At 35.5% G+C, this 13807-nt stretch overlaps 1 protein-coding gene across 1 annotated transcript; it reads left to right on the top strand.

Annotated features, from left to right (window-relative positions):
- Positions 1-6219: 6219 nt before the first annotated feature.
- Positions 6220-7984, top strand: LOC131690037 (uncharacterized). Its single transcript, XM_058975494.1, has 4 exons — positions 6220-6593; positions 6659-6987; positions 7112-7485; positions 7553-7984. Exons 1-4 carry the CDS (start codon positions 6303-6305, stop codon positions 7912-7914), a joined length of 1356 nt encoding a protein of 451 aa, XP_058831477.1. The 5' UTR covers positions 6220-6302; the 3' UTR covers positions 7915-7984.
- The last annotated feature ends 5823 nt before the right edge of the window (positions 7985-13807 follow it).

The following is a 13807-nucleotide window of genomic DNA, read 5'->3' as shown; positions in this document are numbered from 1 at the left end:
CAACAAAATATTGAAAACTGGCATCGGTGTAATGTTCTCTTTTGGTTCAGCCAATTGACCACCAAAGTCATGCGATTTGCATCTGATACCGAACGACTTTCCCTTAAAATCATCGAAAGACGGTGAATAAAAATCAAAGTGCATTAAAGATACGGAGAAGTGACTTTCATAAAAGCTGAAACTTCGCATTTCGCCGGGTGTCACTAGCGTTGTTCTTGTGGTGGGAATGCCTCCGTACAAACCAACTCTTTCATACGTAACCATTTTATGCAGATCAACCGGAAATGGGATGACAACATTGGTCATGCACATTGTGCAAAAGAAGCTAAGAAAAGCCCGCCTACTGTAATCGTAAAGAGCACACCATTATCTTACACCAAACCACAAACAATTGCAAAACCAATATCTACGGATCTGACAAGAACAGATATTCACTCAACAACAATTGCGCCCAGTGTCTCCAAGCCAACGACCGGCACCAGCATCAAAGAAGCGAACGTAGAAGAGGACGTATCCGTGCGCTCGCATTTCTGTTTGGCGCTCTTTTACTTTCTTTGAACATATTTTGAATTGGCTTCTCAATATTTTATAGTGTTTTCCGTCGATTCAAGTAATAAAACTAGTTTTTTTTTAACTTGTACACAAAGTAGACAACCCCCTAAAGAAAGTTTGTTTAAGCAAATGTCAACTATCAAATAAATTTTTAATTTTCTTACGCTTTCATCATATAACAATTGAATAAGGCGAATAATTACAAAACAAATACTATTACTATTTTCATTGCTCTTCTATCCGGGTAAAAACGCGGCCCCCCAAATATGATCCGGGCTCCAGTGCAAGTGCCCTGACTGACTCCCCTCTCATCGGGCCTCCCGAGCAAATACTCATGGGTTCAAACACCACATAGCCCCTTGAAAAGACCTTAAATATGATCCGCGACAAATTTCACAACCATCAAGATACCATAAAATGGTTTCAATAATCCACGAATACACAAACATATGGTATTTTATATAGGATCTACCGGACCATGGTGATGGTATTTTCATGGTTTGAATCCATTTCAAACACCCATGTCAAACCCCATGACCATGGGGGTATTATGGGCTTTTCGAATGCTCGGGCTGCCTGCCTGTAAACATTTGAATCGAAATATTCTCCAATCTCACTACTTCCTACTTACTGCTTACTACTTACTACTTACTACTTACTACTTACTACTTACTACTTACTGCTTACTACTTACTACTTACTACTTACTACTTACTACTTACTACTTACTACTTACTACTTACTACTTACTACTTACTACTTACTACTTACTACTTACTACTTACTACTTACTACTTACTACTTACTACTTACTACTTACTACTTACTACTTACTACTTACTACTTACTACTTACTACTTACTACTTACTACTTACTACTTACTACTTACTACTTACTACTTACTACTTACTACTTACTACTTACTACTTACTACTTACTACTTACTACTTACTACTTACTACTTACTACTTACTACTTACTACTTACTACTTACTACTTACTACTTACTACTTACTACTTACTACTTACTACTTACTACTTACTACTTACTACTTACTACTTACTACTTACTACTTACTACTTACTACTTACTACTTACTACTTACTACTTACTACTTACTACTTACTACTTACTACTTACTACTTACTACTTACTACTTACTACTTACTACTTACTACTTACTACTTACTACTTACTACTTACTACTTACTACTTACTACTTACTACTTACTACTTACTACTTACTACTTACTACTTACTACTTACTACTTACTACTTACTACTTACTACTTACTACTTACTACTTACTACTTACTACTTACTACTTACTACTTACTACTTACTACTTACTACTTACTACTTACTACTTACTACTTACTACTTACTACTTACTACTTACTACTTACTACTTACTACTTACTACTTACTACTTACTACTTACTACTTACTACTTACTACTTACTACTTACTACTTACTACTTACTACTTACTACTTACTACTTACTACTTACTACTTACTACTTACTACTTACTACTTACTACTTACTACTTACTACTTACTACTTACTACTTACTACTTACTACTTACTACTTACTACTTACTACTTACTACTTACTACTTACTACTTACTACTTACTACTTACTACTTACTACTTACTACTTACTACTTACTACTTACTACTTACTACTTACTACTTACTACTTACTACTTACTACTTACTACTCACTATTTTTAGAGCGGCACACTTCCAACACTTAAAACTAACTTAAAAATTGGAAGTCCATTTCTGCTAAAACATGAAACAACGCTTTTGAAATCATCAGAAGGTGATGATTCGTTATTCGGCAGATATGCACTAAATCATTGCACTGTAAGCGTTATATATTACATGCACTAATATTGCATAAATAAACTATTTCAGAATTTATAATGCAATCAAGCTCTACATTTGCATAGTAAATGCATCAAAGCACACGTAAAAAAATGTTCACGACATCGTGAAAAAAGTGCTTTGAATTCTGGAACAATCGTTTTTACGTTCCAAAAAAACTGGATCATGAACAAAAATCATGTGTTTTAATTTATGATTATGGTCCATTTGCATTCAGTAACGCCTATATAACGCTTATTTTAGTGGAGATATTTGTTTTTGATTTGTAAACTTCAGTCGCTGTTTCGGAGATACCATTATCAAATCGATTTTCTGTACATGAATCAGTTCACAACTTTATGAATACTATTCATAAAAACAAAGGTTGATTTGTGATTTTATTCATGGCTTTTGAAACATTATTCAGAGTCTGACTGTGCGACGTGAACAGATTCATGATTTGTTACATCCTTGAAAATGATCTGGATTTCGTGGTAGTAAAGTTGTTCACAAAATCAAAATATATTTTCTCGTGAACCTTTTCACGAAACCCGGAATATTATTCATGAATCATTTTAATCGCCGTGAACTAGTTCATAATTCCTGATACATCAGTCACGATTCAATATGAAATAGTTCACAAAATCATAAAATGTTATTCATGTAAACGTGAACTGATTCCTGAATTTTAGCTAATTAGTCATAACTCACAATTGAGTCGCCGAAAATAAAAGTCGCAAGTATAGAACATGTTTCGTATAACCCGTATCAAATACGGGGAATATAAAAATCGGAAATAAACTTCAAGCGTATAAATCGGACAGAGATCCTTCAGCATAAAAATCGCTTAAAAATGTTCACCCGTATGACTCGGCAAAAATGAACCTCCAGTATAAAGACCGGTTAAAAATAAATAAATCACTCGCAGGCGAATCCGTATATCTTGATGTTCAAGATTAAAAGTCGGCTAAAAAAGCTACTTTGTATGAATTGGATATATTTCTTTCCGGTTTTTATACTGAAGGTTTTTTATCCGACTCTTACAAAGGATTTTTATGCTTGAAGTTTAAATCCGTTATTTATATTCTAATATATTTAAAACGGGTTTTACGAAGCATGTTCTGGCTTTGCGGATTTTATTTTCGGTCGCTCAATTCATGCTCATGAAATAGCGGAAAACCACGAAATAATGTTTATGTATTCGTGAACTAATTCATGAATCTCAGTATAATAGTCTCGATTTATCATTCGAGGTCATGCAATAGTTCACAAAAACGAAAAATATTATTCATGTATACGTGATTTATGATTCCTAGCGACTGATTATTCATGCTCGTGAAATAGTTAACAAAATCATGAAATCTTATTCATAGAAACGTTAGCTGTTTCATGATCCCTAATATAATAGTCACACCTGACCATGTGTGCCCGTGAAATAGTTCACAAAATCATAAAACATTGTTCATGTGTTCGTGAACTGGTTCATGATTCCTAGTATAATTTCCACGACTGACCATTCGTGCTCGTAAAATAGTTCACAAAAGCATAAAATATTATTCATGGATTCGTGATTCGTAGTACATGATTCATGATCTATTTTGAGTACTTGTAATATTTAGAAAACACCCGTAATCATTTTCAATTTCATGTAACTCTGCACATGGTCTTGAAATTTTCACGTGAACTATTTCGCAAAATTTAGGTTTTGTCATATATTAACATAGTTATGTCTAGCCTATAGCGACCAAGAATAGGTCCGAGCAGCAGCTATAAGAAAACTACTAGGACCTCAAAGATCATCCGATAGTATTTAAACATGAACATCAATAACATTACTCCACGTTTAAAATTCGAACGTGAGCTCAAAAATAAAATAGCACGATAACGTGCATATAGATTACGAAAAACATGACTAAAACCCTGAAATCATTAACATAAAATACATTACTCGTGACTAAAATATTAAAAATCGTGGTTGTGATCCTGAAATCATGTACACGAATCACTTAACTTGTGATTAAAATATCACAATAACGTGAACAAAAATTACGGAAATCATGACTGAGATCCTGAAATCATGAGCACAAATTACACTACACTGCCAGAAAAATCCAGCACGATACTCGTGAATAAAATATCACAATCCGCGAATATAAATTACGAATATCGTGAGTAAATCCGAAAAAAAACCATGAACATAAATCGTGCTACTCTGCTAGAAAAATACGATATTAAACTTATGAATTAAAAATGACAATAACGTGATAAGGAATAACGAAAATCACGATTGAGCTCCTGAAATCATGAACATCGTTTTAGTTCATATACTACAAACCAGTGTATTCACAAAGTAATGTCAAGAATCATACCAAAAGCTATACATGTCCAAAGAACATCCATTGTAACCCAACAAAAAATTACAATGTAACGCCATGAATAGTTTTGCGCAAACTAGTTTTTTAAAAGCACACACAGCTTCATGAAAACGAGGTTTATTATCCATAGTTTCAGGAGCTTGGTCCCGATTATCGTAAATCTTTCATTTCACGTGATTTTTTGTTCATGAATTTATAAACGGATTTTTTTTCTGTGCACAGACAAAATTTTGCATTATCGCCAGCCTGATATATGCATATAGTGCTGATATAACTCATATAAGCCTCAAGGATCTTTAAAGCACATAGATAATATCGGAGGAAAAATTAGTTTTGTTAAAACGTCAAACCACGTCAGTTTTCTTTGAACAACTGCATCAAGAGTGTAATCAGTCGTCGATCTGATTAATGTCCTATTGTGCCTTAGGATATTCTGGCCCTTATATAAGATAAAGTAAATAACCTAATGGAACAGCACGGCTGAGTATTTCTATTACTTCATATATATTATTTCTCCGCCATGGTTAATTCGACAGATTAAATTAATTCAGTCAAATCAACGTTGGTCAAATTATAATGAAATCAAATATCATCCGGCTCAAATCAAAATCGAATTCATTCTATCGTCTCAAATAACAATTCGATTGCGCAGTCATGAACAAAAATCGAATTTTAACACCTTTACAAGGCACTCTCAAGGACAAACTATGAAAACGAAATGTATAGGTAAGTTGTGACTATCCACAGATGACGCAACAAACAAAACAAAATATAGGATATTCTTCAACTCTGCAAGTACCAGGGAGTGGGAAAATTTGGTTGGAAGTGTGCCAATTGTGTTATCATGTATTGATTGCTAAAAACAGTCAATTTGAAATATTAATCATTTTTTAGGTTAATTATAAAAGATGACTGTTAAAAAAATAAGTCCAGTTAGCACAGACGTTCGTATGATAAAATATCGAGATCGAAGCACGATTCGGTTAGCAAACTAATGCGAGTAGCACAATATTTGCGTTCGTAGTGGGGTTTGACATTTCGATTACATCCCATCAGTATGTGGCAGCCGACTTGACCTTACACAGAGGTTTTAAATTTATAAAGAAGTACAACTTGCATACATTTTACCTTTTCCTCGTTTCTTCATTATGACGATTGCATTTCTTTTCTCAAATATTATATCGTAATAAAATAGCTGAAACGGTATTAAAAAAGCAGAAGAGACTTCTTGACTTTTATCGCTTGGCAACAAATGCGGGCATAATATCATTTTAAGGGTTCACGTCATCTCTGTACGTACCCTCTATCATAACACAGCTTGGTGCATCAATGAAATATTGCCAGGGTGGCTATCCAAGCGGAAAAGTGACCCCGACGAAAGCGCTTTGACTGTTTCCATAGCAACGCCGTGAGTTTGTTTTTCTGGGTTTCGATCAGAAAATCCACATTTTATTTTGATGTGATTATTTTGCAATTTAACTAAACAGATAGCAAACTAGCAATGCCCGAACAGCAAATTCCGGCTGAAGATAGACCGTCGTCAAGTTCATCGTCGGAACCCGTGTCCCATGAGCATCCGTTGGAAGATAATCGCGAGCAACAACCGAACAATGTGAATGAACCCGAAAATCAATTTGTGGCCATCCGAAATTTGATGAACAGAAATCGAGCGGGGCGGAATGGCTTCCGATTAGCCATACCGAATCTTCCATTCGAACGATCATTTATTCCAGCACCCACTCGATACTATCCGATTGTGATTCCTGCCGAGCCTACGATAGAAGATTTGTTGGTATGATTTCGTTGGCAAAATATATTTATGCATTTGCGTCGTTGACGGTTTCGATTTTCCAACAGCGCCAGGCAGCTGGAGGTAACGAGCTTCACCGTGTAACCGATATCAAGCTCAAAGTGATTTCGCACATGACCAGTCTGCAGCGAATTCCGTTCTTCATACCAAATCTGAAGGCTCTCACGTTGGAGGGCAGTATTGTAACGACGCTGAGGGATTTGGGTTGTGATATGACATCTCTTGTTTATCTCAACGTTAGCCGATGTAGTCTGAAAAACCTGGACGGGACAAGCGGACTGGAGACACTGGAAGAGTTGGTTGCTGATTATAACCAGATCCAGGAGGTTGGTCCCTGTACGAATTTAGTGATGGTGAAAAAGATAAGTTTGAAGGGGTAAGTTATATGTATGCACATAATCCATGATTGTATAATACTTATCTTTAACTATATAAATATTCTAAAAAGATTTTCCCAGCGGAACCCTACTGAATATAATGAAACTATCATATTTTCACAGTAATCGAATCACAGATCTCGGAAGCTGTACCTTCCTAGCTCTGTGTGAGAACCTCGAGGTTTTGGATTTGCGCGAAAACTTTGTCGCCGAGCATCCGTCGTTACGGTTGACGTTGAAGGAAAACATTCCTCAGCTTCGCTGCCTGAACGAGATTCCATTCTCCGAAGCGGTTCACGAAGAAAACTCAGATTTGTCCAGTTTGGATAATCGTTCCGGTTCGTCAAGCAACGTAGAAGACGATCGGCGAGGTCGATGGGAGTACAGCAACATAGGGGATGGAATGTGGAATGAACATTCACTTCGACCGGCCACCAGTCAGCAGGAAAGAGCAGTCACTGTTGAACTGCTGGACAATGTACGACCTGCAACTGCCGGTGATTAAAAATGAAGACATCAAGATTTTGAAGATTTCTAATTATTATTCGTTGTAAACCTCTACAGATGCAACCAAAATAAAAAATCAACTGACTTCCGGCGAACCTCTATGCGGTAGTGTGGTTGTAAAGGCTCGTCGTACACGGCGACAGCGGACCGCTTGGGGAGAGTCAACCTCATGCTCAAGCATGAGTAGCTCTGATTCTTCCTATTCAAGGGAGTTTCCCGATCGGTTGCCGCAGAAAAATGTCGACCTTGAGCTGGGGGTAATTGGCATGCAGGATAAGGACGAAAAGGCTACAGACGATCGTGGAGATGATTCACAAAGCTTGCTTCAAGCCGCCCGTTTGTGGCGTCAAAGATCTCTTCAAACGCGAGAGTCGATTCGGGAACAAGATCAGCTTACACGTCATATGAGCGAAGGTTAGAGTAGGTTCATGTGATGAAAAGTATAAAGTTGTTGATACGATTTGTACAGATTTATCTCTCATTAATAAATTGCGGTAATAGTTTGGAAAAAAAACTATTCCAAAGGAAATGTTAGTTTTGTTTGTAGTGATATGTACATTTTGTATTTATTACCTCTAATTACTAAAAAACTAAATCCCTATTGTGAAGGATATTTCATTCCAATACGCATTTAAAAGCAGATCAGGATTTCATGCAATTCAGCCATCATGTTGATATTTGTAGAACAAAATACGTTTGTGATGGTGTTTCATAATTTATTACGCCTTCTCGCATTAAAAAGCTGCTTCGGCATTACCTCTACATTGTTTGCCCATTTAACCCCGTACAAGACTTGCAGCGACCGCCGTCAAGGAAAACTGACCTCTATTACCGGCACGCAACCGGCGGGCGTTATTTTGTAATAATAATGTGTGTATGATCAAATGATGACTACACCAGGTCATGAATGCACTTCGCATCGCAATTTTTATGATTGTTTGAGAAAATCGATGTATTGACTTATCAATACAGTAAAGTTTGCTGACGTCCTCCTGTCACAGATAATAACAAGGGACCGTTCATATACCACGTAGACAGATACTGCCTTCATTCCAGACTACTCTCTCTCACTCTCTGTGGACAAGCGTGGATAATTTTCCAACCCCTAAACTTAACTTTTCCTATTGTTTCTGTTAAATTAGTGATTGATTTAACGTCAAAGTTATGAATAAAATTTAACAAAAATGTCTCATCAAATTAACATACCTAATTATATTTTGGCAATACAGTTAACTCTCTCTATGTCGATATTGAAGGAACCATCGACATAGGGAGAGATCGACATATAGAACACAATGATTTTCTTCGAGACAACTTTTCCTTCAGGACATCATAATGCATACCGGAAAATGTAGATAGATGCTCGTATTGGGGGGAGTAGGGTAGTAGACGACGAGTTAAAGTGCACTCGCACTGCAAAACATCAAGTTTGCTGTTTGAGAAGGTATCCCTTATTTGCAATTTATCATTCTGCCCCACATGTAGGGGAACATGGGGAGACTTGACCAAGTTTTCAGCTAAACCTGCATAAATCTCTAAAAAAGTTTTCAATCCTTCCAAAGTCATTGGGATATAATGTAGAAAGGTATTATTCGTGTTCATAATTTTTTGCGGAATTTTTAATTTACTTTTTCAAAAGTTATAAAAGTTTGTCTGAGATCGTTTTTTTGTGAAGTCTCCCCACTGCGGGGAGACTTGATCAAGGCCTGGGGAGACTTCACCAAGAAAATTTTGAAAAATCAGAACAAAAAATAATGACATAAATAATACTGTAATCCTTTTTTTCATATTATCGAGGTCATTAGGTAGCAGTAAAAAATATAAAAGGGTTGCATTGCATAAATTTCGACTGTGTTTAATGCATTTCCTTTTAAGGATTAACTGTACTGCTTACATTGCATATTAACACGTCACGAAATCAGCCATATTACTACTAACTTTGTTTACTAGTACAAAATGATATGGACTGATGTGGGATTTTTGTGACGTGCTTAACACTAACAGTAGCTACGACAGCATAGTAAATATCAGAAAAAAATTTATCTTTCTACGGCTCATTGCCACTTGGTCATGTCTCCCCATAAAATCTTGGTCAAGTCTCCCCAACATTAGTTATTGCGTTCAATCTCGTGCAAATTTTAGTAATAACTATTTCAATGTTCCGACTTATGTAAAATTATTTCACTAGTTCATAAAGTATAAAATAATGCATGAGTACTTTAGAAGTAATCATTAGGCGTGTATACAGGGTGTTTGGTTCATGGTTAAGAACCTCTCGGGGGGTGATAGACTGTCATATTTGGAGAAAAAGAATTGTTCTACACATACCATCAAATCTCAACCGTTACAGAGTTATTGAACTTTTTGTGTAAAAACTTGTTTATCTTAAAACACCTCTAACTCAAAAAAATACCTCGTATTTTAAATCATTTATTTCCATTGGAAAGGTGAGAAAATTTTCTATTGAATACTGTTCTCATATCTTTCAGATAATTAGTTTTAATTACCTTTTAGTTGTAAAGTAGTTAAAAGTTAGTGTTTTTGAAAAGGTTTTTGTTAATTTTCTCAAAATAATGAATTATGATTATAGCAATATCTATTATCCAAAAGTTGGGTTTGAGGACGATTCATAATTTGTTCTTCAAAATAATATTCCTATCTCTTCTCGTTTCCTTGTAATTTGACTTCTAAACTTTTCCTGTAATTGACTTGCAAGTTCTTAAAAGACTAATCTAAAAAATATGCTTTATATCGCTATTATCAGGGATTTATTGGAAAGCTGAGAAAATTTACTTTCGATGTATGTACAGATATCTTTTAGTTAAGTGTACTGCATGACTTTTTACTAGTAAAATAGCTCAAAATTTGCGGTGATGGTGATTTTTGTAACTATTCTTATCATTAATCCACTAAATTTATCGTCACTATTGTTCATTCGGTGCCTCTTAATATTCTCTACAACTTGTTATTTGACACTTTATCCCTATCGCTTTTCATTTCGCTGCAATTTAATAGTTAACACAGCATGGCCTCATCACAAATGCAGTGGGTTCGAAATCGTTGTTTTTGCATATGAAACGAGAAGATAACAATGATTTTGATTCGAAACTAAAAGAGATAATTGAATGGAGTCAAAGGACGAATTGTAGAGCTTGCTGAGATGCATTAATTCCATGATAATAATGGTGAAGTTTATTATTTACTATTTTAAGAAAATAACGAAAATGCTAATAATAACACTAACTTTAAACTAATTAACTTCTAAAAGAATACCAAATTCACTTAACTGAAAGGTATTAATACATTTTTCTCTGCAAAATTTTCCTGGCTTTCGAATAAAAATAAGAAAAGGTACAATAAGTGCCATACTTTTTCAATAAGAGCTAGTATTAGTGAATATGAGATAAAAATATCCAAGTTCAATAACCCAAACACATGAAAACAAGACAAGATAAGTGTATCATGTCAAAGAACAAATTATACAACTTTTCAAGACTAACAATTTGAATTATTAAAATAGTGATGTTAACTATTAAGATCTTCGCAAAGTGAACGAAAAATCGATCAAAATTGTTAAATTTTAAATAAATTACTGTGAAGAGATTACTTAACCTTATTAGCTGTAGCATTTGAGGACATTTTTCAGTGGAAAATTTTCTTATCTATCCAATGGATCTAAAAGATTTGAAATACAAAGTATATTTTTTGAGTTAGAGCTATTTTAAGACAACTAAGTTTTTAACACAAAAAGTTTTATAACTCTGTAACGGTTGAGATTTCATGGTAGAACGATTTTTTTCTCCAAATATGACAGTCAATCATCTCCTCTCGAGAGGTTCTTAACCATGAACCAAACACCCTGTATATGTCCATACAAAGTTTGATAAAAAATTACACCATTTAACGCAAATTCATTAAATAAGGAATCTTCTATAAGGAAAGAATTTTGCATTCCACAATTTTAAAATTATCTTAACGGACCGAAACTAGTAGAAAAATATTTTTGAAAAAAATTTAAGAACCTAATAGAACACGTCATATCCAATAATAGAATTCTGCGCCTGGTCGAGTCTCTCCATGTTCCCCTAATTGAAATTGTTTTGACCACAAAAGAAAGATTTCCGTGCTACAGATGGCTGTATTTTAAATATTTTTATATGTAACACGTTAAAGTTAAAATTTTGAACCTAAAAATGCATAATTTCTAGAAAACCTCGATATATGCAGATTAGGATGAATTCGTTTTACAAAGTCTCGTAGAAAAACATATCGAATATCCACTTTACTCCAAATCATGCCTTTACTGCCCCTACATGCAGAATATTGATATAGGACTTAGCGCCCTGATTGCCAATTTTTATTTCATTGTGTATATGCTTTGTGATGTCTTGAGAGAACGAATAGAGGCTACAACTAGAAAGGTATCGCTTGTATTCGCGACGAGAATATGAAAAAATTGTGAGCGACCTAAAGTAAACATTAACTGTAACTAAAAATCATACTTTGCATGACGACATTCCAGCAAATTTTCGAAATTCTTCAGGCGATTGGCCGAAGTAAATGTTTCCTGCATAGACGAGATACACAAGAAATAGATTTTCTTACTTTGGAGTGAATTCCAGAAATAAAAAAATTTGATGACTATTTTTGCATCGTAAACAGTACCAACCCCGCGAGTAGCACCGCCAACTTACCCCAACCGCATGTTTTATAAAAAAACTATTTAAAAAATAACTTTTGTTTGCGAATAGATGTAATATCAGTACGGATACTGAATGCTCATTTCACGCACTATCGAAAAATATATTCATTCGCAAAATAGATTGAAAATCACCCTAAATAACACAAAGTATTTAAAATTTAAGAAATTTACTTGGTATGCTCGGGCTCCCCTATCCAAGTATTTATTGTATTGTTGAAAAATGATATTAAAATAGACTTGTTTGATGCAAATACTATGATAACCATTCGAGAAAAGTCCTGCTGGGAAAAAACGCAATTGACTTGCTTCTTCATTTGCTGTTGCAGCTTTGGCTCGGGTTCGTTCGCTACCAGGTTGCTTTACTTCATTTTCTAGGCAAGCATAATGCTTCGTAGGTGAACGGACGGCTCGAGATGTGATTTTTCTCATACCTGCGAGCAACGACATGATTCCCTCCATTCTCGAGTGAGAATGAAAAGAAACTACAGGAATATTCTAAGTTGAGCGATTAAAAAGTGGAATGAAACTCTCATAACTGCATTTTCCGAACATCCCTAGATCTAGGCTGATCCCAACATCTCTAATAATGATTTGGCGAAAAAATGATTACTAACCGCTGTACTGTTAACGAATCCGTCTCCGAGATAGTTACAATAAATAAACAACATAACCGAAGCCTCAAACAACAAACATCGATCAAAATCCGAACACGTATGTGTATGACCAGGTGCCAATGAAGCTCAATGGATGTGTCTTGATCAACGATGAATTCTACAAGGCACAGTCTGCTTTCTGATCACGTACAAATCAAAAGTCAAAAAACGCACCGCTTGCGAACAGCATATAAACAAAAATACTACCTGGGCCACGCCGCTCTAACGTGTACGTGTAACACATAGACAGAGTAAAGTTTCGTTAGCTCCAACTGTGAATGAAATAAGTGAACCACAAAATAACGTATTTCGCCCATTACGAGGGAACACAATCGCAATTTACTTTTCGCAGACTCGTCGTAGACCTACAGTGCGCAAGGTGGAATAGTTGATCAGGGTATAAATGGAACTTGTTCTTACACAGAAGTATCACACACAGCAACATCATACGAGACAAGTAGTATTAATAACGTTCAACTCCTAAGCCGAGACAGAAAGCGTCGTAGCGAGGAACAACATGTAACACGACGTTGAATATGGAAACGTCAAAACCAATATCCTCGTGTATATGCTCTAACGGAAATTCGTCTGCATGATTTGACACCTCGTACTAGCAGGGATTATATTAAAAGATTCATGGCGATGTATGGAAAAGTGGATTTCGTCTCTAACGAAACTTGGACAAACTCTCCCTGGCACTCTCAACGGTGTTCGGGCGGACGGTGCGAAAGCTTTCGAACCAACCCATACCGTCTTACTCACCTTTCGAGGTGTTGCTACGGATAAAGAACCCTGTGCTCATACCGTGCCAGATGTGTAATGAGATGGCACACTACAGTAAGCCATGCGGCAAAAAAAAACTGAAGAAAACCCATCTGCTACAACCAACACTACCAAACAGCCTTCAACATCTTCTGTTACACCACATAGAGACGACACAAAAATAAATACCGAAAA

The sequence above is a fragment of the Topomyia yanbarensis genome, chromosome 3, assembly GCF_030247195.1.
Source record: "Topomyia yanbarensis strain Yona2022 chromosome 3, ASM3024719v1, whole genome shotgun sequence".
Lineage (NCBI taxonomy): Eukaryota > Metazoa > Arthropoda > Insecta > Diptera > Culicidae > Topomyia > Topomyia yanbarensis.
This window is presented reverse-complemented; position numbering and strand designations above follow the sequence as displayed.

What these genes read in the sequence shown, in the direction of transcription:
- LOC131690037 (XM_058975494.1), top strand. Translation starts at nt 6,303, where the DNA reads ATGCCCGAACAGCAAATTCCGGCTGAAGATAGACCGTCGTCAAGTTCA. An exon ending in AAAAAGATAAGTTTGAAGGG is followed by an intron (nt 6,988 to 7,111) that starts GTAAGTTATATG and finishes ATATTTTCACAG; the next exon opens with TAATCGAATCACAGATCTCG. An exon ending in TGTACGACCTGCAACTGCCG is followed by an intron (nt 7,486 to 7,552) that starts GTGATTAAAAAT and finishes AAACCTCTACAG; the next exon opens with ATGCAACCAAAATAAAAAAT.